This window comes from Xiphophorus couchianus, chromosome 8 (genome assembly GCF_001444195.1).
Source record: "Xiphophorus couchianus chromosome 8, X_couchianus-1.0, whole genome shotgun sequence".
Taxonomy (NCBI): Eukaryota; Metazoa; Chordata; class Actinopteri; order Cyprinodontiformes; family Poeciliidae; genus Xiphophorus; species Xiphophorus couchianus.
Window position 1 is genome coordinate 24,341,264 of NC_040235.1, and position 27,214 is coordinate 24,368,477.

At 39.4% G+C, this 27,214-nt stretch overlaps 2 protein-coding genes across 4 annotated transcripts; both read left to right on the top strand.

The window, feature by feature from the left end:
* Window positions 1–388: 388 nt before the first annotated feature.
* On the top strand, window positions 389–10,525 carry tbca (tubulin cofactor a). 2 transcript variants are annotated; one of them, XM_028026030.1, is made up of 4 exons: window positions 389–556; window positions 5,907–6,012; window positions 7,971–8,057; window positions 9,762–10,525. In XM_028026030.1, the coding sequence occupies exons 1-4, from the start codon at window positions 504–506 to the stop codon at window positions 9,840–9,842; spliced, it is 327 nt and encodes a 108-aa protein (XP_027881831.1). In that variant the 5' UTR covers window positions 389–503; the 3' UTR covers window positions 9,843–10,525. The 2 variants fall into 2 exon arrangements, with proteins under 2 accessions (XP_027881831.1, XP_027881832.1); XM_028026031.1 differs by lacking the exon at window positions 389–556 and adding an exon at window positions 845–867.
* Window positions 10,526–18,569: 8,044 nt separating this feature from the next.
* On the top strand, window positions 18,570–23,867 carry otpa (orthopedia homeobox a). 2 transcript variants are annotated; one of them, XM_028024591.1, is made up of 3 exons: window positions 18,570–18,755; window positions 19,278–19,708; window positions 22,432–23,867. In XM_028024591.1, the coding sequence occupies exons 1-3, from the start codon at window positions 18,680–18,682 to the stop codon at window positions 22,939–22,941; spliced, it is 1,017 nt and encodes a 338-aa protein (XP_027880392.1). In that variant the 5' UTR covers window positions 18,570–18,679; the 3' UTR covers window positions 22,942–23,867. The 2 variants fall into 2 exon arrangements, with proteins under 2 accessions (XP_027880392.1, XP_027880394.1); XM_028024593.1 differs by having other exon boundaries at window positions 18,571–18,716.
* Window positions 23,868–27,214: the final 3,347 nt, after the last annotated feature.

Consider the following 27,214-nt stretch of genomic DNA (forward strand, 5'->3'; position numbering starts at 1 on the left):
AATGGCTTTTAGAAAGCTGTCCACTGTGACCACTATGCATGAAAGGGTTAAACAAGTTTTTGTGCGAAACAGATCAAACTCAGTTCGATTGAATCTGTGAACATGAAATAATAATCTTAAAGTCCTGCCACTGATTTTTTAACTCTAACTTAAACTCTTTCTTAAATTCTTTTGCTGGCACTGTTGCAGTGGTAAAGTCTTAAAAATTATAATTATCAACAGAGATAATATAATATAATTAATATAATTAATATAATAATTTACAAAGCGTCTATAAATTGCAAATCATTGTTAGATCTATTTGAAATCAAGTGAGGTACAGACCAGCTCACTCAGATAGGGCTCTCACTCGACCTGCCATTCAGACCTGAAAATTCAATAACAATCTACTCCGCGGATCGACTTCTCTGTGAGCAGCTTGTCATCCCTGAAGTCCATCTGCTTTCCTGCTCCTGTTAGCTCGAGGATCACACAGCGACGAATTTCATTCATCTTCTACTGTCATGGCGGAGCCAATAATTCGGCAGATCAAAATTAAAACGGGCATCGTGAAGAGGTATTTTGTTTGCTATACTTAAATAAGATCTAGTTAGCGAAGGCGGAGGTTTCGTGAAAGCAACCCCGAGGCTAGTGCTAGTCAGCTAACCGGCTAAGTCATACAGGAAGTTCTCGCCGTACACGGTGCAATATTTGCTGCGTGTGCTCTTCGTGTATCCCGATGACGAATCGCTGCTAGCTTAGCATGGCGCTCTCTTTAGTTTGCTTCTGTTGGAGTTTAATTTGTGGCACCAGGAAGTATCTTATCAACTCTCTCTAACCGCACAGAGTGACAGTGAAGGCGAGACGTCGACTGTAAACAATGAACTGGTAAAATGCGTGTAGAACCTCGAGGTGCCAAAGCTAGAGCTAAGCTAACCTGCTAGCATATGGCGAATGCAGGGTTGTCTCTGCGATGCACTGCTTTGTCGCTATTTGTTTTAATTTTGGCTGTGCTAATGAAAAATAGGTTGCACTCGGTTGTTATTGATAATGTATGTTTAACCAATGATAATAATGATAATAATAATGAAAACTACAAACGTTATGAGCGAAAATAGAACCAAGCGGCTTCATCTTCTCAACACAGCAGTATTCTGTTGCTAGGTAATATTCAGTCGTGTGTTGAGGTCAAAGGTCCACAGTTAAGTAAAGGAAACAATGAATCCATATCTGATCAAATTTTAAACACATACTTACAATTCTTTTGCAAATATACTTTTATATGTTCCACAAATAAGTTTTACACATACAGTAGAGTTTACTATTTAACTATTTGTCTTGTTTATGTAACGCACTGCATCATGAGTTTTATCTGTCAGACTTTTCCTTGCTTAGGACTGACATGTCATGTTAAACGGCTTGAATTGGGCTCCTTTTTAAGGTCGTCCAATCAGATGTAAATTTATTAAACAAGAGAGTGGAAATTATTTCTTGCTGTAATTGCATCGTACTCATGACATAATTGATCAAATATCTCCCAAAATTCAAGTTTTATTTGTGTAATTACTATGTTACTTGGATACTTAACCGCTTTTGGATGCATTTATCTCCAGTCTTACTAATGTTTATGGGTATAAATGCTTTAATGGTTTTCTTATTGCAGAGAAATCTCTAAACAACATACACATTCAATGTGGCTGCAAATGGTGCCACATATTCTCTGAATTCACGTAAAGGCAAATTTCGTGCACATTTTTGTAGTTAATGTATGGCTTCGGTTGTGTGGGGTTTTATTTATTGTTTCTGATCGTTTTGTTCATCTATTTAAGAAAAAAAATATTTACAATATCTTCCAGTTCCAATGTAAAGTGTTCTTCATAAAATGAAAGTTTATCAATCTTTGTGAAGGACCAGCTGAGATTATTGTGCCATTATCAATACGTTGCTTAGAAATGGTCTCAATACAATGTTATCGTCTATCGCAATAATTTCCAGGATAATTTATTGTCCAGTAAAATTTTTGTGTTATCTCTTAATGCATTTTGGATTAAAAAAATAAATAAAATTGGACATGCTTAGTGTCAGAGGAGGAAACAATAACCAATATATCTAATTTCAGAAAAACATTTCTTGGGCAAACATAAAAATAAGTTTAATAACCAGATGTACCAGTGTTTAAAAAAAAAAGCTAACAAAAAGATGTAGGTTTCATGAGAAAACAATAATAATAACAGTGTATTGGTATTTTTGATTAGTTAAGTGTATTTCTTTTGATAGGCAGACCTCTAATTCCCCGCCGTTGATTGGATTTGTGCAGCATGCTACTGATTGTTTCTGACTCGGATTAGATTACCAGCAGGGTCCTGCAGACTTGCATAATAATAATTTTCCTCGGAGGATGTTGGACGAGCAACCATTGGAGGCGAAGCAGCAGCGCAGTCTCACTGAGCGGTCTCTGTCCCTTCCTACTGTATCCAGCTTTGACATTCTCTCAGCACCAGACAGAAGATATTAAATCTCCAATCGCTCCGGACCAAAAGTGTCTCTGAGAGACATGACCCTTTAATCAGACCACTGGGTTTAAGCACACACAATTATTTGTCTCTGCTCTCTCCGTCTTCAGTTCCTCCGCCCTCTTCGTTCGTTTGGGCTCCTGGTAAAGCCTGCCTTGCTCTTTTAGCCGGGCCCCACTTCCTGCGCCGTCTCTCCCCCCCCCCCCCCCCCCCCCCCCCAACATTTCAGACAGCGCCTTCCTGGCCCTGGCGAGGCGGATGCCCTTAATAAAATGACAACAGTAATTTGCCTTTGTCATTCCGGTCGCAGCAGAGACTACACCACGGCTCAAAAATACAGTGCCAGAGAAGGCGGCCAAATGTGTGTGTCTGTTGGCTTTAATTCCCTTTTCTTTTTCTTTTTCTTTTTTCTTCTTCCTATTTTCCAGAGAGCTGCCTTTTCCATTAAGCCCGTGGTGGCAGGTCTATTTAAAACCAGCCACGACCCCACCCCTCATTCACACTGCGCTCCCAAGTCTGTGAGAAATAAGAAATTAACATCCGGTCTGGAAGGTGGAGGAGGAATGGACGTTTTGTTATTAGACTGTCCTTCAGTTTTATTTAAATTATCCCAGCCTCCCTTCCTCCATCTTTTCCTCCTCCGCGTGCCACCTTCTCCTCTCCGAGCAGACGACATCACTCACCGCGCGTCAAGACGGCGAGGGCGGAAGACAGCCGGCGGCGTTACATATGGTGCCTGTTTAAAAGCTTCTTGATGGAAGCGCATTACGATAAGGGGTAATTGATGTAAAATATGACAGAGTGCTGTTGGCTTCCTTGGTTAGGCGAGGAGCGGCGCAGCACGGAGGCGAGGCTCCCCCGTAATGTGACTGACTAATGAAGGATTACTCACTTACACTCAGCTGATGTTATGAAAAATGAAATTTGTGTTGTCACTCCGACGAGCGGCCGCAGCCGGAAAAAGACAATTAGATGGAAATCATTACCAATAGCGATATTTTCAAACTCTATTATGCCAATCAGGCTCTGAACCTGTTTAATAGATTTAGTTCCATTTGGCCCGTAATTGATAAATAATCAAAATTTATCAATGTACTCAAGCCCGTTTTCACTACCAGTCAATGAGAGGAGGCCCATTTACCACCTGACTTGGTCCAAATTAGGGATTGAATTGATCATCAATTAATCATTAAAAAGGAGTAGTAGTGTGTGGGAGTGAGTGGGTGAGATGGTAAAGATGAATTAAAAGGGCCAACTAGTAACGTTCAGATGTGAACTGGATAGTACAATGCAGTTACTATGGACGGTTGATGAGGGGAAAAAACAGATAAAGGATTGACGTTTTTCATTTAAAATGAAAATATTTTTCTGAAATTGATTTAAATGAACAGAAACAGGAACTGCAAGGTAAGTACAGGTGTTGTTGTCGATGCTGTCTTTATTGATTTTCTGAAAGCTTTCAACACTAACCTATCAGATGCTAACTAAGTTGAGTTTTTCTCAATTATGGGGCACAACAGGAGTCGTCGTTGGGTCCACTGCTTTTTATCTTGTTCATTAATGACTTACCAGAATGTGGTCCATCAAAAGTAGAAATAGTGCAAGAATGGAGTCGTTTGTAGGCCATTTTAGACGTGGTCGTCCCAAACGGGTGAAACAGATTGTGAAAATTAGTTATTTTGTTGAACTTTTAATTTATTAGAAATATTTGAACTTTTGATGCCACCATTACCCCTCATATGACACATTCTTTATCAAGTTGGCAAAACAAATTCAAAACCAGTTTAAATGGTTTATAAACGAGCCTCGAAGAGCCTTTAAAAAACAAATTGCTCCATCACTGTCAGGTACGTCAACATCAGAAATGACTGAGTTGGGTCGATAATGTTTAGATATCATTATTCTGTCTTGGTTTATGAACCATTTCATGGCTGCACTCCACCAATATTGCAACAATTTATTCAAGTCATTGTCAATAAATGAACAAGTGCAGGCTCTACATGTGGCTGTTTAGTACCACTTAGAAAAACTGCTGTTGGTTAAGCTACTTTTTCAATTCCAAGTGATGTTTAGCTTGTGGAGCTATATAATTATTTTTTCTTAAAGCCTTTGAGCCATCCTTAAGCTAGCCATGTGTCTGCTTGTTTTTCCTTGATTAAACCTGCTAAGTTAGCAGGTTTAATCTTTTTTTTTTTTCTTAAAACAGTGGGTTTCTGGTCTTCTTCCAGCTGTACTGTAATGGTTGCCAAACGTAAGGGATATATTTTGCTTTCATATTTTATAAAACCCGTCATCATACACACTTTTCAGTCTTGCTAACTTGCAGCATTGGTTGTGATAACACCAGTGTTATTAGTGGTGATTATGAAGGTGCATTTGATTGTATTTAAAAGGTTCTATCATGCAGCATAAGCTTAATTTTTTACGTGTTTTTTAGAAAGTATTGAATCAAATCTTAATAAAAAAGCACCTTGCAATAAGATATGGGGTGGATGATATGAACTTGACGTTTTATTGCGATATTTTGATACTATTATAATGACAAAAGCGACGATAAGAACTATTTATTACTACTTTTTAAACTAACTGTATGACTGTGCCTGCCTGGCAGACCAATCATAGCAACACTTCTCTTGAATAACATACCCATTTATAATATGCATGTTTAAGACACCAGTCACATAGAGACGGGTAATTTTTATCACTAAATTGCACACAGTAGCTACTTTTAATCATATTTCCAAGTCCAATGATATTTATTGATATTCTCTTTAAACAGTAGAGAAGATTTTTTAAATGAACAATTCCAACAATCCGGACGTTTAAGCATCATTAATTGGATTTATCGTGATGGCAATAAATCAGAATCTTCATTTATCCCGATAAACGATGCAACAAATGCCCACCTCTACTCTCATTGACGAAACAGTGGAGAAAATAGTAAAACTAAGAATCTCAGCAATACGACAGTTTTGGGCGGGTTTAAAAACCATTAATTAGAATTTATCGTGACGCCAATAACTCAGAATGGTTATCGCAATAAGAAACTTACCGCAATAAACAATACGATAAATGCCCACCCCTTGTCCAAACTCAAATGTTTATTATTAAGTCAAAGGGTAAAGTTAGCAGGTCTTTCGGCAGCAGAGAGGAGTTTGTTACTGTGGTGTGTACCTTGGCATCCTGAGGGAGATGATCCTTCTGTGTCCCCTCAGTCAGTGGAAGTGCATGAAGATTAATGGCCCAGTCTGTAAAAAGTGACCATCACAGCCTGCCTTTCATGGTCCAGTCTATCCGGTCTCTCGAGTGTTTGATGTTTGCGAGAACAACACAGTGTCTTTGCCTTAAACCATGTTTCTTTTTTTTTTTTTTTTTTTTTTTCTTTTCTTTTCCTCTGCTCTTGTCTGTCTCCAGGCTGGCCAAAGAGGAGCTTTCATACATAAACGAAGCAAAGGAGCAAGAGGAGAAAGTGGAGCGCCTGAAAGCAGAGGGAGGGGATGAATTCCTCATCAAGAAACAGGTGTTCAGCTTTTACTGGTTCTCTGGTTTTAACACTTCACATCTCTTGGTTGATTATTTGAGTGTGTAATGAGGTAATTCCACAAGTTGGGTCATTAGAGTTTTTCTAAACTGACCCAGACATGATTATATCATGTTGGGTTGTTGCAGTGTGATAATTGCTGACTCGTGTTTGTAATTGAGCGGTTTACAGGCCCATAGAATCTCATGCTGTGTTTTGAATGTAACACGATATAAGGGTTTCATATTAGTTGATATCAGTCATTTTTACAGGCGGAACTAGATTAAAAATATTAATCGTTAATTGCACACAATTGTCTTTTCCTACAAAAAAACTGATTGTTTTTTTTTTTGAAGGAAAAATAAACCCCCACTGGTCAAAGAGAAGCGGCTCCGTCGTCCATTGTTGTTTGCAGATGAAACTTGTGTGTCATGTTTACGAGCGTACCAGAAACGCAATACGAAAGTTTTTGGTCTGGACTTTTGCGTGTAAAAGATGTGATTGTGTTAAAATGTTTAACACATTAAAATGTATGTAATTAATTGAGATTAACCTGCTAAAGTTCTGACCCTAATAGTTATTGGTTGGGGCTTTATTTGTCTTACATATCTGAAATACTGCCTAACTGGTGGTGAGACCTTTCCTGTTTTTTCCAGTTTTCACTCCACACCATAATTGTTTTTATTTTCATTTTTAGGCGGTTATGAGGCAGGGTTGTGAACCTGAAACTGTTGCTGTGTAAGTTACTCAACAGGTTGTTGCTAGGTAACCAAAGACAGAATGAGTTAGTTGATGCCAGCAGCCTTGCTTTGCTCGCTGTGAGAAGGTGAGTGGCGAAAGCCTTTCCTCTGCCTACATCCCCCACAATGCCGTGCGGTTCTGAATCGGAGTTCAGTGAAATTCTAGAATATTCTATCAGACTTAATACTGATATTGATCATGTTCTTACAGCTTTTATGTATTGCTTTATTTGTTATTTGTTGATTTATTTCCTTTGTTGCCACATTTAGCCACTTTTCAGGCAAAAAAAATCACTGATCAGAAGATCAGGCATTTTAAATATCAGTGATCGGCCTGAAACCTGCAATCTTACCACTCTGATTTCATAGCAGCTAATATTGTTATTGCAATGTTAAATTCAGTCGTTATAAAATCTTACTCGTGAGAAAAGTAAGATTTTATGTGTGATTTACCTGTTTTCCTTTAATTGTTTTAAAACGATGTAAAGAAGTCATCTGTTCAGCGTGGGACTCAGTGGTTCAGAAACGAAAGCTGAGCTCGTATCAAAGATTCTGTTTGTGTTGGGTTTGTCGCAGTTTTGAGCGACAGGCTTAGTCGGTGTTAAACCGGATTGGATTGGGAGGCCAGATGGATTATTGAAGTTGAGAGGTTTGTGAGGCGGGATGACTTAGAGGTTTATGTTTTAATGGAATCAATACGCTTTAAGTGTCGTCTTCATCCCGTCCTGATGGGATCATTCCACCGCACCGGGGAGGGCGCCGTGACTTTCCTCTCGTTCCAGCGTCGCTCCACTCGCCTGCCTCGCCCTGTCGCACCTAGATGACTCGTCCGGCTTGTTTTTGACTTTGCGGCGCCGCAGCGGGGTTGGCGAGGAAGTTTCTGTCAAGAAGAAGTGTGTCTGATGGCCTGTTCTGCTGTTTATAGGAGGGCGCTCCACGTTAGCACTCGACTGTATTGCACTTCCGCTGATCAGCGCCACCCTCGCCTCAAGGTGTCTCCACAGTGGAGACATTCCCCTCCGTGTTCCAAAAGCCCGGCCAATCAGTCTGCCTGTACCTAGCTGTACCTAGCTGTTCAGATCAAAGGCCGAGACATTGGAGGGAAAGTTTCACGACAATTTGAAAGAAATTCTTGTATTAAATTGACAGTTTGAGCAGATCTAAGGTCTTATAATCAGAGATGGAAGAGACTGATGTGATCTGTGTGTGCATGTGCAGATGGAGGTGCTGCAGGAGTCCAGAATGATGGTGCCAGACTGCCGCCGCCGCCTCACTGTAGCCCACGCAGACCTGCTTCAGTTGCTAGTAAGTAGCATTCAACTTCTATGTGCCACAAATCTGGAACAAACTGCCAGAAAACTGCAAAACAGTTGAAACAGAGATCCTTTAAATCAGGACTAAAAACCCACTTGTTTAGAGTTACTTTAGAACCTTAACAAATGAAACATTGACCAACTTTGAAACAGTAGAAACTATTATAATGCCACAAAGAGTTTAAAAACAGGAATTGTATAAAAATATTAGACTGATTTTTCTGCCAGCTTTTCGAGGTAGAATAAAGATCCATTAGCAGCCCAGTCCACAAAGATTACTTACTCTTGAGAAGGATTGGTCAAACAAGGGTTTTGTCGAGATTTCAACAAATATCGACAAATGTGGTAAGACGCTGTAAAAAAACAAGTGGTAAGAGACTTTTTTACAGTGTCTTACCTTTTTTTTTTACTCTGAATTTGACTCGGTCTGGGAAAAAGAAATTATTGGGAAACCCTAATCTTATTCCCGCAATTTCTCCACATTAGAACTACAAACTTAAAGGTAATTTATGAGGATTTTTTTTATCCATCTTTTCATTGTTTTGTTTAGTGTCTGTAAAAAAATTTTTGTTGTAGAGTAGAATCTAAACGAAATAGAATAGAATTCAAGTCATAAATACTTTATTTATCCCAAAAGGGAAATCAAATGTTGTCACAACTCATACAATCCAACTAGCTTCAGCTCCATAAACCAATGAAAGAGCAGTAATGTAATACTGCCAGTCAGTCATTTTCATGTTGATTACAGTCAGGGTGCACCGATAGAACAGACCACTGATAAATTGGCCCCAATTTTCTTAATTTTGATCTGCTGATTCTTGCATGTGAAGCCAGTCTTATCCACCGATCTTCTCTGCAAGCGTATAAAAATAAGCCACTGTCCTCTTCTGCTCCGCTTTGAAAGTTTTGTCTCCGCACACCAGGCCACGTCTGCAAGTTTGTATTTAACAATGGTCATCCCACTGTTGCCAACTCAGCAACTTCCATATTGTAGTTAGTGACATTTTAGACCATAAAAATCAGTATCGGACAAAATCGGAATCGGCAGGTCAGGCTTTCTGAAAATCTGTAATCTGCGATCGGCCAGAAAACTCCCAATCGGTACACCCTGAGATAAAATATGCTTCTCAAATACAACAAACTGCTCGGAAAGCGAACTTCAGCGGCCGCTTCGCTGCTTTAAACAAAGTGAACTTTTTAACATGAGCAGAAAGCACACGTTGCATTAATGAACTCGTGTGCGGGTGTGACAATGGAAGCGGAGAGCGCGGCCAAACCCCCGGGGATTTAAGTTGATACGGCGAGAAGCAAACATAAGCATGCGCGGCTCAGGGTCAGCACAATTAGCGCGGCGCAGCAGCCGGGCGGCTCCAGGTGTGAGTCACAACCTCCCCTCTCCTAGAACCCGTCCTCCCCGAGGCAGACGTGCACACGCTCATCACAGCTCATTAGCGGCGCCGTCACGGCGGCGACCACCGCAGGAACTCGGAACGCACTCGACTAAACGACGGCTTTGCGGTCGCGACGTCCCTCCCGGCGACTTCTGCCCTGCTAGTTTTAGCTCCCAGTAACAAGTTTCCTAATGATGGTGACAAACATTAATTCTGTATATGTTTTTAATGGAAGTCAGGAATAATGCAGTGGTGGCAATAACCCTGTTGGTGTGTGTTGTGTGTGTGTGTGTGCGCGCGCGCAGGAAACAGAAGCGGATCTGGCCGAATCAGAGGAGTACAAAGAAGCTAGGAAAGTACTGGACTCAGTGAAGCTTGAAGGATAATTTCTGCCGGCTTTCTGTTCTCGCCGCTGGATTCTCGCCGGCTTAAATGTCCATTCCCTTTTCTCCAGGCCTTGTTCAGAACCACAGAGACCAACAGAATCCCCTCAAAGTTTCTTGCTCTTGATGTAATTGTTTCTGCTGTTTACTCCTAATGCCTCCCACCTCCATTTGTTCAACTCCTCCTGTGTGTAAATCCCATAAGAACACAGTGAAATATTGTTTATGAACACCACGGAGCGAAGGGGGCTTCTCAGCGTTTTTGATTATTAAACGCTCACTTTCGGTCCATTACGTTTCGAAAGGCTTTTTTTTTTTTGCATTTTCTTGAGACTTTTCATGAATTTGAATGTTTTGCCTTCTCTGGGACAAGTTTCTGTCGTCTCAGATTATGTTATTTTCTCTTGTTTAGCCTTTTTGTTTTTGAATAAATAAAAAGTACGGTGAAGAATGATCTCTAACAAATCAAAGCCCAAATATGCACTGTGAAGTTTCTCCTAGAGGTATTTTGTCAGGTATTTTTTTTCCCAACTTTAATGTAGGTTTTCATTTCTTTTTCATTATTATTATTTTAATCCACTTAGCTAAGCATTTGGAAGAATTTAATTGCATGTATGTTCCTGCTAACCACACTGAACTGGATTGTGTCTTGATGCCTACAATAAAGACAAGAGCACTTTGGGAAACCCTGTCAGTTACTTATGAATGACGAAACGTCCCCTGCTTCTCTCCCATCTATTATTCAAATGGCCTTAAAAATAACGACACCTTACATTACCGCTGAGTGAGTCCTTCCTAAATAGTCATACTAATAACTGAGCTCAATTGCCAGACAAATTAAGGTTACATTTGACTTGATCCTTATTTTTGCAGATTTCGATAATTATCGGGATCACCCCCAAAGTCTCATTACCGCCCTAATGAGGCGGCGCCACTCCGTGACATCCACCCCGCTCCGTCTCGTTAAGGAAATCGCTCTTCAATGCTGATTATTTTATTTGGAGGTATAATTATATTTCTTTCGGATAACTCACGGCCTAATCGGGAGTCCGTGCAGGAGGGCAGCGGCGCTAATTGAGGCATGAGATGCGGCCGGCGGGGCGCTCCACCTGCGGCTGGCGTGACCCAGAAGGGACCGCGGGCAAGGCGGATTGGAAACACATGGGCTGGAGGTCCCGGTTGGTGGGGAGGCAGCAGATGGGGGGGACATATTATGAGATCCAGCTTTCAGGTTTCTTGGTAACAGGCCAATTTAGGCTAACGGAACCAAACTTTGATCCGGTCACTTAACATGGACAGCTGGAATTGATAAACTGAGGAGAGCCAGAGTTGGCAAAAATGCTATAAGTGAATGGAGCAGCCACCATGAAACCACAATAGAACCATACAATGACTGTAAAAAGTGTTACTAAATGTATTAAAATATTTAAAACCTAAAGTCAAAATGACATTCTGGTCAACTACGATTATCGATGTAAACACTGTAAGAAGTTACGTTTTTTTATATTTATTTTAAAAACATTGCGTAATTAACCGTGTTTTAAAAATTATAATGATCATCAGTTTTTTAAAGTTATTCCTTACTCTTCTGAGCATTAATAGAGATTTCCAATATAATTATTAACTAATCGGAGTGTTCACTGAATTAGGCCATATATCCTCTCAATAATTCATTCATTTATCAGCCTGTGCTTCCAGCACTCCACCACCAGGGGAAATTGTAAGCTTAAGAATTAAACTATACGCCAGAAAACAACACTCTTTGAATTTGATCAATTCATCCAAATATTTAATTATTTAATTACCCAAATTAAGTTCTAACTTTTCAGTTTAATTTGGATTTAATGTTCAGACACAGCTGGGGAAATCTGTCCTGCGGAGAAAAAAAAGCACAATGCAGAGTTTCTGAGCAAAAATAATTATCTTTTTATCAATCCAGAATGATCTGTCCAATTTACATTTATAAGGATAAAGTTTCAAACAGTTGTACATAAACTCTGTCATAAGCAAAGCCCTGTAGCCTCCTTGGCTATGGCGCCATGAAGCGAGTGACCGCCATGTTAAAAAGAAACAACATATAAAAACCGGCTTGTTATTTAAGCACAAGACTTTACTAAAATTGTGCTTTTTATGTTTTTTTCTATGAAAGCCCAACTGTGACATTTTATGCGATAGTATCTTAAAATTATGAGCTAGCTTGGAAACGACGCTCACGCTAATACGGAACTTGCTAGCAAGGGAAGCTTTTTAAATGAGGCAAATAGCAAAGCTACACTGGTTGTCATGGAAAAAACCTTAAATTCTACCATTTTGAAGAAGCATTTCCGCCACTGGTGGGGGAAAAAAAGCCTTTTATCTCGCAATTATGAGGTAAAAAGCTTCACTTGCCAGCATGTTTCATTAGCATCAGCCCCTAGCGCTGTTTCCAAACTTGCTCCAGTCATTTCCTATACAACATTTCTATTTACTTCTTGAATTAATTTACAGTCCAACCCATAACCAATCAGCCTTGCTATCCTCTGCTGGGTATGTTACGCAACAAATAAAAACACCAGTAAATCTTGAGTTAAAGTCTAATATTGTTGATGTAGGTTCATTTATTACCAACATGTAGTTAGGATTGAGCTATTATTGAACAATTAATTTACAAACTAGTACGCTTGACTACATTTTTTAAACTTTTAAGCTTTTAAAAGCGCATTTGACCAGTTTTAACTAAATACTATATATATATATATATACAGTACAGACTATAAGTCAATAAATCCCACTTATTAACCTAACAGGGCAGGTTGACCTATGAAGTGAAAACCATTTCAGGTGACGACCTCTTGAAGCTCGTCAAGAAAATGCAGAGTGTGTGCAAAGCAGTAATCACAGCAAAAGGTTGCTACTTTGAAGAAACTAGAATATAAGGGGTATTTTCAGTTGTTTTACACTTTTTTGTTTAGTGCATATTTCCACATGTGTTATTCATAGTTTTGATGCCTTCAGTGTGAATCTACAATGTCAATAGTCATGAAAATAAAGGAAACTCATTGAATTAAAAGGTGTGTCCAAATTTTTGGTCTGTATATATATATATATATGTGAATATATATATATATATATATAATGTGGAGCCAGTAGAGTTGTTGATATCTCACACAAGACGGGAGACCTTTACCACTGAACCTAAAAGCCTGCAGCCGTACATTTCCGTCACTTTACCACAACAGAGGTTGTCCCATTTTCCGCCTTTAAGTCTGTCAGTGTCAAACTTTTCCCGCATCAGCTCGGAGCAGCGCCCTGTGGCAGCAGCTCTCCTCCTCCTCCTCGCCACGGTAACTTCATTCCTCCTATAATCCCCCAGACTGTCACCAAATCAGCTGCATGAAACAAGAATCTCATTTGTTGAACTGGGAGCACGGTGCACATGGAAGATCGATTGTTTTTCTCCTCAGAAATCTCTAATTGAGTGAATACGGACTGCAAAGAGAGAGAGAGAGAAACAGGAACTGCACCAGCTCTGGTCTGTGTAACCAGAAGGTCCTGGGTTCAAGCCCGGCCAAAGACAAAAAGAAAGGCTTGGTGATGATGTTCGACTCATCGGCTGCTGTTTTAGATTGCACTTTCTTTATGTGGGTGAAAATAAAATGTACTTTTATCTTCATTCTCGGCCTTTGTGTTGTCCAGCAGAAAACTATATGACTAATGTGTTATGTATCATGTATTGTGATGAAGGATGTCACAGTGGTAAGCACCGAGAACTGTCATAAGATTTTCAATTAATAAAGTTGGTACTGATCCAAGAATTGATGTTCCAGCTAGTTGATAGAAGTGATATGGCTCTCTGCCTAGGGTGGCATCTTGTCAAAGGATGGCACAAGCCCTCAAACATAAGAAAAAATACAATAAATTAATAATAAACAAAAGCGATCTGTCAGAAAATATGGCAGCAGGTATTTAAAAACACAGTTTGATGGTGATGAGAGAACAAAAAAAAACAAAACCGTTTTTTTCATATTTTTGTCTTATTTCGAATGGCCTTAGATTGAGAGGAAGCTTGAAAATTGCAGTAAAGACAGGTTACACTACAATATTTCAAAACTAACTTATTTGCAATACAACTGAGCTACTTGTGAAAAGAATAAATGAAACTCTTAGGTAAAAATAAATACAAAGGAAATTCCTCCCACAAATCTAATTTCGAGACGTTTTTCAAATTTGCTTGGAATTCCTCTTATTTTCCCGAGTGGATTTTATTTAAATAATTTCCACTCAGATCTTTCTTTTAAATGTTACCATATGTAGACGGGTTTTAAAAAAAAAAAAAAAAATATATATATATATATATATATATATATATATATATATATATATATATATATATATATATATTATTTATTGGTTAAGATCCAACAGTTTGTGTTAGCAGTGTAAAAGTCTCCCCTCGTCTCCAGAAAGCCTAAAACGACCCAAACGTCCCACAGAGACGCACCGCGTTGACTTCAAGACGAGGATTGTTTGTCCGATAATATTAGAAAAATGTGACATCGCGAAGGTCCACGATTCCTTCCTTAATTACAACCTTCATCAAGTTCCCGTTCGAAAGTAAATTATCTTTAGATAATAATTGTTCAAATTATTATTATTATTATTATTATTATTATTATTATTATTATTATTATTATTATTATTATGTTTGCCCCGCAGACGCATCTTTATTCCTCACATCATGATCCGCTCTCTGGTTGTCCGGGTTAAATATGACCCGAGTCACTCACAGCTATAAAAGCGCGGCGCAAAGTGTGTGGCGTCGTAAAACCAAGCGCGCAATCCATCATCGCGCAACGCGAAGGATCTAAATTACCCTCGTGTTGCAAGGTGCGTCAGGAGACGTGTGCACAGGTATCGCTGTTAGGATGGGGGGGGGGAGGAAACGACAACAAAACTTGGGCGGTTATATTTGCGCATAAAGGTGCTTGTAATCCGTCCATTTGCCTGTATAAATATAGCAGAAGGCGCACGATGTCGTCCTCGCAAACCAGACTGGAAATAACAGGATACAAGAAGAACAAACAAACAAACAAAAACAACAACAAAAGAAGTCCAAATTCGCTGCTTTCTCTCTTGCTCCTTTATATATAAAAGAGGCAGGAAGGAGCGCAAAGGCGTTTTAAATAGCGTCCATCCTTCCGTGTAGCGCCACCAGATTGCAGACAAATCAAAGATGAGCAGCAGCAGCAGCAGCAACCGGAGCCTGGACGGATGGAGAAAGAAAAGAACCCCGGGCTTCACGCTCGGACGCCTCCATTGTGGCGCACAATAAATATATAAATAAATAAATCTGCTCTTTCATAACAAAAAAAAAAAAAAAAGAAAGAAAGAAAGAAAGCTCCCGACATCATGTCTACAACATGTCTGACTTTCTTTTTGTCCACATCTATAGATTTGCGCTTGCATAAAAAACAGAAAACAAATCCACTGGGATTATTAAATTCAATTTGATTTAGAAGCATAAAATAAGTTTGTTTTTGGTTTATTTATTTATTTTTTTTGTGCACATAAAACGAGTCAATTTGAACAGATTGTTAAACGGGACCGAATGGGGACAGAATTTGTGCTGACGTCAGATGCAAATTTTGTCCATCAATTACGTTGGTCATAACAATCGATCTGAAAAACACTTTTAAATCATCATCGAGGCTGACCGAAGTACTGTACAATAATAATAAAATGAGAGAGAGAGAGAGAGAGAGACTCTCAAAAAGCAAAAATCCTGACTTTTTAAAATTGTTTTTATTTCATTTTTTTAAAGTTTCAACACTAATTGCTTAAGCGGACAGTGAAATGGGAGATACGTCCAGTTAGGAGGCGTCCACCTGCACTGAAAAAAACAAACTGTCAGAATTGAATCAATGACATTAGGAGCTGTTTTGGTTCACATTTCTGAGTAATAATGACATACGTTAGGTTTAAGAGTTAAATGCCACAACAGACAACACCACAAATTTTCTAAAGTGTCATAACTCAAGTTTACGTGAAATATTCTCATGGCTTTGCTCATCCGGTTTGTCATTCAATCGAAAAAATGAAATCATAAATCAGAATTGGTTTGTGATGACGGCAGGAAACAACTGAAATAGTGATAATGTGTCTCCTTGACAACAGCTAAGTTGTGCTCGCTATTGGCAACAGTTCCTTCAGAGCTAAGAAGCTCCGCTTGCTAGCAAATTTGATTTGAGCGTTAACGCTGTCTCTAGCCAAAGATGGACACAGACTTTCATTTTTGAAACTTTTTAACTTGAATAACTTTTTTTTTAACATCAGTTCATATTTACAACACATATCGGCCTTACTTATTTCTCTGCTGGACAGCACACAATACCAACAACAAGTGGCTCTCTGTCTTCTTTAGTTAAATTTTCTTCAATATGTATCGCTGAGGTTTGTTCCCACAGTTGATAAGATAACGCAATAACAAATTTCAAATTTTATTGGCTATTATCACATCCCCTTCAAAATTCGGTTTTACAGTGTAGCCAGGTCCAGTGCTGGAGCAGCAGAAAACTTGTCTTGGCTCAACTGACAAACACAATTCCTTTACATATTACACCAAATAACGCTTAGAAATTTCTTTATTTTATTTTATTTTATTTTATTTTTATCTTTATTTGATAAAACATTGTGAGTTTGGCATCAATAATATTACAGGAAGCCCACTTGATTGGTCTCCATGAGTCATTTTGTGTCCATCACAGTACAAAAGTGATGAAAATGAGAGGTAAAGTGCAGAACATTTGAGTCATGTGTGCAGTTTCTATCTTTCGTATAAATGAAATTGAACTTTAGAGACTATTAAATATCTTTTTTTTTTTTTAAATGAAGCTTTTATTCTGAAAAAGAATTTGTTTTCAAAAGTAAGACATAAACGTCTTTATTAAAATTTGACTGCCGTTATTGACTAAGACAACAAATATTCTCATTCACGTGCGACTCCATGATGTCCATCAGGTAAATGTTAAGGCTGTAAGGCATTGGGCGAGAGGAAGAGTACACCTTGGACAAGTTACCAGCGCACCACAGGACAACACACACACACACACACACACACACACACACACACACACACACACACACACACACACGTACAGAGCTATGGACAATTCAGAACCTATCCGACATGTTTTTGGAATCATGCACAGGGAGAAAATGCAAACTCCATGGAGAAAGGTCTCAGTCCAGGATTCGAACCCACAACCCTAATGCTGTAATGTGACAGTCCTACCAACTGCACCAATATACAGCCTGTTATAAAACCTGTGGATGTAAAAGTCTGTCTTGGCAGTAGGCTGTAAGTCTGCATGCAGCTATAGCTTTCTGTTTTTTAGCGACAGCGCTAATGCTAATGTTAGCCTTAACACTAGTGCTTAATTTCATTGTATTTTTCGTCTAATTTTTGTTTAAAATTAGACTCATTTAGTTCTGTGTCAATTTCTTTCGTTCCTACTTAGAAACTTTTTATTCAAATCTAACTTAAGGTGTAAAATGTTACGCCAATTTTATGAGCTAAATTGTGAAGTTTGTTTTGTTAGTGCTCTGTGAATCAGTGTACAGGGAACTGACTGCAGTTAAATTGGAATAAAAATGTTTTGGTGGGATTTGTTTGCGATCCAGCTTTAGCGTTTCTAGCCACAGGGCTAATGCTAATGCTAACACTGACGTCTAAAACAAAATCGTGTCAATTTTTGGTTAAAATTAGACGAATTTATTCACGTGTCAATTTCTTTCTTTCCTACTTGGAAATCTTGATTCAAATATAACATAAGATGGACATTTTTACACCAATTTTATTAGTTAAATTGTGAAGCTTGTTTTATCAGTGCGCTGTGAATAGGCGTACCGTGAACTGACAGCAGTTAAAATCTAATCAAATTGTTTTGGTAGGATTTGTTTACAAAAGAAATGAACGGGTGTTGTTACAATGAGACGATTATTTTTTGCATTAAATATATATTTGGTTGTGGTTGAAATATGATTAATTGTGTATATTTTCCACCCCAAAGTTATTATTATTATTTATTTTTTATTTTATTTTTTTTTACAGTGCATGAAGTTGCATATATTATTTTTATTTGATCTTTTTGCTTGAGCTGGACCTCACGGAGCTACAAATGTCCTTGTTGACTACATGAGGCGAACACGTGGCTCTGTCCTTCCAGTGAATGAATCCAAACCTTGTTCCGGTGGCCCCACAATAACAACAAAAAAAACACACACACACCAAAACAAGCGACATCACGCGCAATTAAACAAATGTTGCTGTGGCCCAACATTCCTCAAACGGGTCGAACCTCGACTTTCAGATATTAAATCAGGTTATTTTATTGGCTGTAATTTGGAGGAGAAATCAAAGCCAATTACAGGAATGAGGAGGAATGAACTTGTGAGAAGCGAGAGGATGGAGGAGGAGGAGGAGGATGGAGGAAGGTGGTGTTGGAGTGTGTGTGTGTGTGTGTGGGGGGGGGGGGGGGGGGGTGCAGTCGGGGTCTGGCGCTAAAGCTGACATGCTTTGGGCTTCGGCTCTGATTGGTTCTCGTTTGGAGGAGCTCATGGGTTCATTCCGCCGCTAAGCGCCTCCCCGTTCCTCTAAACTACATTATAATGCAACGAACCTCCCTTTTAACCACAAACCGAATTTGCTTTCATTTAGGCTATATATTTTTTCTTAAATAGGTTAAAGTCATAGAGATTTTTTTTTTGTGTGTTGTTTTTATTTTATTTTTTTTTATTTATTTATTTATTTATTTTTTTTTTTTCGTGTGTGGGAATAGCATTTCGCCCTGGAGCGGTGCGCAATGCTTTCTCACGCCGACCTCCTGGATGCTCGCCTCGGTGAGTTATCGTCACCAAACTCCGGTCTCCAACTCTACTGTAAGCTGGAGGAACTTCTAATCTTAAATCAAGCTCAGAAAAAATGTGTCCAATTTGCTCCTTATGACGCCGTAATGTGCCAGAATAGAGCTAAATTCGCCTAATTCATTGGAAAAGTAATTATTATTATTATTACATTACGCTGTAATTTGATTTAACAAATTCCTAAGAACTCGGCGCGATCGAATCGAGCGAAGGCGTATTTAAGGAGCAGATTGCAGTGTGCATGGTAAATAGTTGTACTTAATTCTTCTGTTTGTGCTGGATGGTTTAATGCATGCATTCGATTCTGATTTTTCTTTCAAAAATACATATAATAACGCATCAGGGTTTTTTTTTTTATATATAATTCAACAAATTTCTCTTGTAATGTTTTATATTTCTGTGCATGTTCAGTTTTTCCTCTAACTATTGTTGTTTTTTTGTCTTCTTCTCTAGCAGGGCTTTCATCGGTGCAAAAACAAATAATAATAATAAAAATTTTTTAAAAAATCTCACCTGCTCTTGGTTGTTGGTGTGCAGGGATGAAGGATGCCGCGGCGGAGCTCCTGGGCCACAGGGAAGCTCTGAAGTGCAGGCTCGGGGGCGGCGGACCTGACCCGGGACACTCCGGGGAGCTGGGTCCGGACGGCGTGGAAGGAGCCACGATGCTCCCCGGTGACGACATCAGCGGCGGCGGCGGCGGAGGCGGCGGCGGCGGCTCCAACCCGGTGCAGGTGAACAGCAAGGAGCAGGAGAAGCAGCAGCAGCAGCAGAACAACAACAACAGCAGCGGAAACAACCCGAACCAGTCCGGAGGGCAGCAGAGCCAGAAGCAGAAGCGGCACCGGACCCGCTTCACCCCGGCGCAGCTCAACGAGCTGGAGCGCAGCTTCGCCAAGACGCACTACCCGGACATCTTCATGCGGGAGGAGCTGGCACTGCGGATCGGCCTGACGGAGTCCAGAGTTCAGGTGGGCCCCGTTAAGAACATTTTTATTTTTTATTTTATTTTATTTTATTTTACTTTATTCCACCTCTCGTGTACATTTCTGGGAGAGAGAAAAAAGAAGAAGCTTTAAACAAACAAATGATTTTACGGAGAGTCAAAAACAAGCGCTGTAGTTCGCTTTTTTTTTTTTTTTTTTGATAGATAATGCGTGTTTGTCTAAGCAGTGTTTATTGGTGAAAATCAAAAATAGAATAAAAAAGTCAAAAGTCTTCCGCTATAGAGAATCATTTCATTCCGGATTTAATTTAATTTATTTTATTATTTTATTTTTTTTTGCTGAGAGTAACAGTAGAAAAGTAACCTAGAGGGAAATTTAAAGCAAAAAAGGACCCCGCCCCCCAAAAATACAAATAAAATAAAATAAAAACTGTGATAAAGGAAACGATCATGCTTTTCATTCGTTTTACCACTCGTGATGCAATCACCATCATCATCATCATCATCATCATCATCTCACATCACTTAAAGTCACCCACCGAGAGGTTCGAGTCCCACATTTCACCGTGTTCCTTTGCAACAGGAAACACGTAAAAGGACTTCATGTTTACTTCATGTGACGAGGCAAAAAAAACAACAACAACAACAACAACGGAAACATAACGCATAAATAGACATAAGCGCTGCTGCAGATTTTTTAAAATTCACTATCATAATTCACACAAATAAATGAACAAAAATAAATCCAAACCGAAAATAAGGTTACTGCTTTTAACTCAACTAAAGTTAGGGCTTTTTAATGTTTTACTATTAGTATTTTTTTTTTTTAATTTTCACTCATTTTATTTTATTTTATTTTTTTCATAACAGCTGTGTCATATATATATATATATATTATGGCAACATCTGCGGCTGGTTGCAGTGATTATTGTAGCTGCACAGATTTAGCCCGTATAATAATATTGATCATTTCCAACGTAGTCACATTAACAGCAACAATAATATCAACTATGATAACAATTGCAGCAACAATAATGATAAAAAAATAATGACAAATTTACGCCTTGGAGCTTTATTCGTTTACTTCATCTGGAGACATTGGCTCGCAAACGTGTACGGAGAAATTACGCGAACCATTTGTTTTCGATCGTCGTTACCAATATCTAAAACTGGCGCTTCCGAGGAATATATATGAACCCTCGTTTTGTTTGTTTACTTATGTATTTATTTTTAGACCGAGCTGCAGTGACGAGGCGTCTCTGCCTTTCATTCAGCCTAATTAAGATTGGCCTACATTTCCTGCCCATCCAGTGTAATGGATCTACAGGGACCCGGACGCTGATAGCAGCTTTATTACACTCATTTAATGGCTGCTGATCAAGCACATATTAGCTTTCAACTGTTCTGAATTTATGTCATGCTCAAAGTTCTTCTATAATTTGCTTACATACTCCGTCTATTGCTTCTCCCCCCCCCCCACCCCTTCTCTCTCCCTCAGCGTTTTGTCTAAGCGGTTTATTCGAACATCGACTCTGCAAAAATCCTGACTGAGTAAGAAAGAAAGAAAGAAAGCAAAAAACAAAAATAAAGACGCATAGTGCAATTGCACTTTAGCTGCTCCCGTGTGAAATAATACTCTAATAATCATTATTATGATTGGATAGGCCCGTTCGGTGTCTGGAGTATTTGCATAAAATCAGAATTAGTGAAATGATGCGGCTCCGAGGGAGCGGAGGAAGGCGGCGCCGCGCCTTTAGCGATGGGCCTGTCAGCGCGCCGCACGTCTTAATGCCGCGGCGCCGCGCAGACAGCAGAGCACTCTGTCTTTTCAGACCCGATGAGAGATTGCGTTTTCTTTTTTCTCCACGCCGAAAGTGTAATGCATTTCAGGCCGGATTTCACGGCTGGCTTCGCCGGGAGCGAGATGGTCCCGCTCTTATTACCGCGGCCCGCTTTCTCAAGCAAATCTCCACATTAATCACAGGCTCGTCTGCCGCTTACAGCAGCCCAAGGACTCCGGGAATACAGAACAAACTATTGATCTCTGCTGGAATATTGTCTTTGTTAGGGGCGAGCGCGCGCGCCATGGAAAGTCGGCTGCGACCAAAGTAACAATTAGGGCGCAAATTTGATTTATTCTATTAAATATTGTGTAGGGGAAAAAAAAGTAAGGATCCCCATCTGAGATCAGTTTGCAGTTGTTGCCGTTTAGTTAGTATAAGCAAATATATATTTGCTCATATATTTGTAACTGTTGATATTATTCAATCTTGTATGTTTCTACTCTCTTAATCCCAGACAGAAGATGTTTATTTTGTTGATATATGGTTTTCGATTAAAATGATATTAATCGCGGTTAATATATATATATATATATATATATATATATATATATATATATATATATATATATATATATATATATATATATATATATATATATATCTTCATGCACAATTCTCATGTGGGCTCACAGTACTTACCTGGGGTCGGTTAGAGTTATTTTTCTTACCTCAAATGTTATAATTGACCGTTTCTCATATGAAAAGATCGAGATATGAAGTGGATACTCCTGGGTACAGTATTGGGTATGAATCGGCGATTTGACCCCGAGCACTGTTTCCCATTCGACTGATTTATCGCTGCTTGTTGGCATTACTGTGGTGATCACACAATGATGTCATGGCAACCCTACCTGTCAATGCGCCACCTCCCGCCTGACTGACCATCGCCTGTTTCTGTACGCAGGTCTGGTTCCAGAACAGACGCGCCAAGTGGAAGAAGCGCAAGAAGACCACCAACGTGTTCCGAGCGCCGGGGACGCTGCTGCCCACGCACCACGGCCTGCCCCAGTTCCCGTCGGCGGCGGCCATGGGCGACAGCCTCTGCTCCTTCCACGCCAACGACACCCGCTGGGCCACGGCGGGGATGCCCGGCGTGTCTCAGCTGCAGCTGCCGCCCGCCCTGGGCCGCCAGCAGGCCATGGCGCAGTCCCTGTCCCAGTGCAGCCTCGGCGCGGGGCCGCCGCCCAACTCCATGGGTCTGTCCAACATGTCGTCCAACGGGTCCGGGCTGCAGTCGCACCTGTACCAGCCCACGTTTCCCGGGATGGTCCCGGCGTCTCTCTCCGGCCCCACCAACGTGGCCGGCTCGCCTCAGCTGTGTAGCTCCCCGGACAGTGACGTCTGGAGAGGGACGAGCATCGCGTCGCTGCGTCGCAAAGCGCTGGAGCACACAGTCTCCATGAGCTTCACTTAGTGCCGAAGAGATTTTTCTTTCTGCATTTAGGTCTCTTGCATTCAAAACAACAAAGAAAGCAAAACAACAACAAAAAAAAAACCCAGGATACTTGTGAATCTGCAGGCACCTGACTTTTTTTTCCCCCCTCCACAAATATGAGGAGAAGAGACTCTCTCCATCAGGCCTGCTGGCCTCTTATCAACCACAGGCCTGGTTCCGGTCAAAGCTATAAGTTATTATTTCGCATGTGGCCTCTCTGTCTATTTATTTGTCTATTTAAATTAACTTATTGGTTCGCTCGGTATTTATTTGGTTCTCGGTGACACTCGCTCGCCCCGTGTCTGTTTCTGAGGACGCACATTCTGGAGACGCTTCAGAGCACAACAAGGTTGCAGATTTCCACTTTTCCTCCTGCCGCCAAAGGGCCAAAGGGTTTCACACTGGAAGTGCCAAAGCAAAAAAAAAAATTAAAAAAATAAAATAATAAAAATAAATAAATAAATAATAAAATACATAATAAAAATGTGCTTGGAGGTTTCAAAGACTGGCAACTGAAATTCGTCGCCTACCATCGGAGAGAGAAAGATGATCTAAATCTAACAGGAATCAGGACAATCTGGATGATGACTTGACTGCATGTGCTGTCAAAAGCAAAATATGGTGATGATAACAATAATGATGAGTAAAGAAAATACAACAAAAAAAGGGGGATACTCATGGAAGCTGACTTAACTATAACCTGTTCTATAGGATGTTTTTGTGTAGCGGAAAACACTCTTGTTCCCATTTGGTCGGTTTGTGATAACCTTCTGTTTCCAGAACTCTGTTTGTGCTTATGATCAAAATATGCCTTTCTTAAATGTTGGAACCATTTTTGTTTCATGGACATGTTTCTATCAATTCAGTGTAAAATGAGCCAATAAAAACCATTTTCAGTAATGTCACATCATGGATCGACCCTCGTTTCTTGAAGCTCAAAAATGGGCTTGAAATGGTTCCAAAAAAAAAAAAAAGAAAAGAAAAGGGAGGAGCAGAGGTTCCTTTGGAATTGTAATCAAATTTAGGCATAAATTATAAAGATCATCCATTATTTCTTCATCTTCATTGTGTTTTCTGGTGAAAAGTTCTACGTCACCGGCTCAGTGGTGGTTCTATAATGAATGTGGCCCCGGGTTAGATCCTCCTTCTGGACCCCCCCCCCCCCGACATCCATCACTCCCCATAGATTTACAGAACGTACGTAGGAATGCTGTCTTTTGTTTTTTTTTTAAATGTTCAATAGCAAATAGACACTTCGATAAATATGTCAAATTCAAACCACTTTTTAAAATGTATTTACTCAACTAGTCCAGGGTATTTTTTTTTTCTTAAGCTCTGTGAAAGAATATTGCTGAAAAGTGATGAACCTAAAGGTTGGCATGTAAACATTTTTCCTCTGGCAACCACACAGCCATGTTGGTTGCTAATGTCTGACTCAGAATTAAAGGTTCGGCTTTCTAACAGGTTTTTGCTGTTTTAAAATAAAACAACAACGTATAAACCTGGATCAAACTTAAATTCTCATTGTAACAACGAAACTTTCTCAAGTCCAAATTCTACGTCGGTTCTATGAGTCGATGCCGTTCATAAGGTAACCCACTCGTCAGTCCACGATTCTGTGCTGGACGTGGCTCACGTCGGATGAGAATCTGTGTCCTTTAGTTAAATTTGAGTCAGAACGTTACAATTTGGACCCTATGGAGCATATAATTTACAAACTACAATACGTCACTAGAATTAAATTTATTACATTTCCTGTTGTGTAGTGTAATGAGTCGCTGTGTTATTTTTTTCTCTAAGGGCTTAAGCTTGGACTACCGTTTGTTTGTTGACTAGATGAGATTTTTTTTTTTTTTATCAAGCGTTTATGTGACCCACAGGGGTGATGCCGCCCAGGGTGGAGAACCATATTGTCCATACCACACTGTCACACTGAAGACCTTTTAGTATTTTTGTTAGTATTTGGCCTACAGACGTTACAATCATGGAGAATTTGAAGTGTTAGTTTCTTGCCGTGTTCAGTCTGACTCGTCTTCATGGGTGAGAAAAAATAAAAATAACTCTCAGTAACTCTGGCAGGATGATGATGATTATGAGTGATATCTTTTGTTGCTGGACAAAACTCTATTTCGACATGATCCCAAATGAGCAAACCGTGGCAAAATCAGGGGTTTCTTTGTTAGCAATAATGCTACAAAAACAAACACGGTGGGGTAAAAGGTGTCGCTTTTTATTCCATAGAACTTATTGAATAACAGCCTTTCTGATATGAGGTAATATCCACAACAGGCTCTAAATCCAAAATCAGCAATTAAATCTCTGGTTCGACTTTCAAACACAGCATAGAAAAGTCTAAGAACAGCTTTATTATGACAGTATAATCTCTGAGGGCGTGTTTATTTTGCTTTTCTTTTATGATGCCTTTTTCTCCTCATGTGTTTTTGATAATTAAAAAATAATTTGTCAAGACGAAGCCAAGCTAATTAATTTACCTTGACTGCCTCTATATGCGCTGACAGTTTCTCTGTAGTTTGTTATAGACAATAGAAATATTTACTTAAAAAGTAATTTGCTGTGACCCCCCCCCCCCCCCCCCCCCCCCCACACACACACACACAAGTAAAATAAAACAAGGCTACACAATGCCACTGTTGCTTTGCTGCTAGTGTGTGTTGCACTCAAATCCCATGGAGTTTTCATGTTCTCCCCATGCATGTATGAGTTCTTTTCTGGGTACTCCCAAATTCCAAAAGATTGTAACACACACACACACACAATTGTGTGTGGGCATGTGTGTGTGTGTGCACCGTTGTTTGTCTTGCGTGTCTGTCACAAATCTGACAAGATACATATAAAAACTCATCATATATAGTTACGAAACAAAAATAACCAATGGGTACCATTTCTACATGGTGCCTCATTAGTAGCTGATCATTTATGTTGAACATTAAGGGACAGAAATAATTAGTAATTTGTCTGAAGAATGAGTTATTTGCGCATGCCATGAAACACTTTTAAAAAAATTTTTTACCACAAGTTTAATTTAATTTCTCAGAATTTCTGACAAGTTGCACCTCAGTCAGGAAGTAGTATGGGGAAATAACCACAGAGAGCGAAAAATGAATGGATTAAACAATAAATGTTTCAATAAATCACATTAATGTCTATGTAAAAGTTATTAAATGAAGTAAAAAAAATAAAAGAATGTGATGATAAAACAAAGAGACAGACAAATTCTACAGATTAGAATATTATTCCAGGATGTCACTGTCGAGATTCATTGATCTTAAGCTTTCTCAAGAAGAAGAAAAATAGGGTAAAAATACAAATATTCTGGCAAGATTTGATATTTGTTGCTCAACCATTTTTGCACTGGTGGAACTCCGACTGTTCAACTAAATTAGATATCTTCCTTTATTTTTGGAAAATCTATTATATTTTTTGATGAGTTTGGTCTCTGTAACCCCGGCGTATTTTATAAATACCATAAACTTGGCCAGCATACAACTGATTCCATTTGCCTCGTGCCATAACTACAGTTTTCTTGGTTTCCTTCCACAATCTCAAAGTAAACACAGTTGAACCCACATATTTACACACACTGTATGAAAACGCATTCCCCCCCCGTGACTGTCTGACGTTAAATCACACAAAACGTTGGCTAAACAGTGACTGAAAAGTGGGAAGGCGCTGGGAGAGGAAGAAGCCATTAATACAGAAAAAAATATTCAAAAAACAAAATTTTGCGATTCTGGTGTTTCCATTAAGTAAGAAACGCAATTAAAATCACACATGAATATGTTTTTTTCCACGTGATAAGTCATTTAAAAAAAAACATGTGTCCCACCTTCCTCCGACTACTTCCTGTCGTCGTCTTCTTCGTGGTTTTGCGCCAGTGGTAACGTCCGGTTGTTGATCACGTGACTCCCGTGATGCAAAACGAAAAACAAAAAAAAAACGTGTTTCCGTCGCAGTTTTGCGAAATAAACCAATTTCATTACATGCAAAGAAATCAACCCAGCTAAAAAAAAACGAGCGTTTTATTTATTTAATTTAATTTTTTTCAAAATTGCCATGTGCAATTGTTACGGTCAATGGAGCTGGAAAAACCCTTGATTACAGTTTCTGGGACGAAAAGTGTAACTTTGTCCTGGTGTTTTGCTGCTATTACTTCACAAAAGCGATGGCATCATGAAGAAAGAACATTATATGGAAATACTGAAACAAAACAGCAGCCAGAAGGTCAAAGCTT

What these genes read in the sequence shown, in the direction of transcription:
- tbca (XM_028026030.1), top strand. Translation starts at nt 504, where the DNA reads ATGGCGGAGCCAATAATTCGGCAGATCAAAATTAAAACGGGCATCGTG. An exon ending in AATTCCTCATCAAGAAACAG is followed by an intron (nt 6,013 to 7,970) that starts GTGTTCAGCTTT and finishes GTGCATGTGCAG; the next exon opens with ATGGAGGTGCTGCAGGAGTC. An exon ending in CAGACCTGCTTCAGTTGCTA is followed by an intron (nt 8,058 to 9,761) that starts GTAAGTAGCATT and finishes GCGCGCGCGCAG; the next exon opens with GAAACAGAAGCGGATCTGGC.
- otpa (XM_028024591.1), top strand. Translation starts at nt 18,680, where the DNA reads ATGCTTTCTCACGCCGACCTCCTGGATGCTCGCCTCGGTGAGTTATCG. An exon ending in CTCCGGTCTCCAACTCTACT is followed by an intron (nt 18,756 to 19,277) that starts GTAAGCTGGAGG and finishes GTTGGTGTGCAG; the next exon opens with GGATGAAGGATGCCGCGGCG. An exon ending in TGACGGAGTCCAGAGTTCAG is followed by an intron (nt 19,709 to 22,431) that starts GTGGGCCCCGTT and finishes TTCTGTACGCAG; the next exon opens with GTCTGGTTCCAGAACAGACG.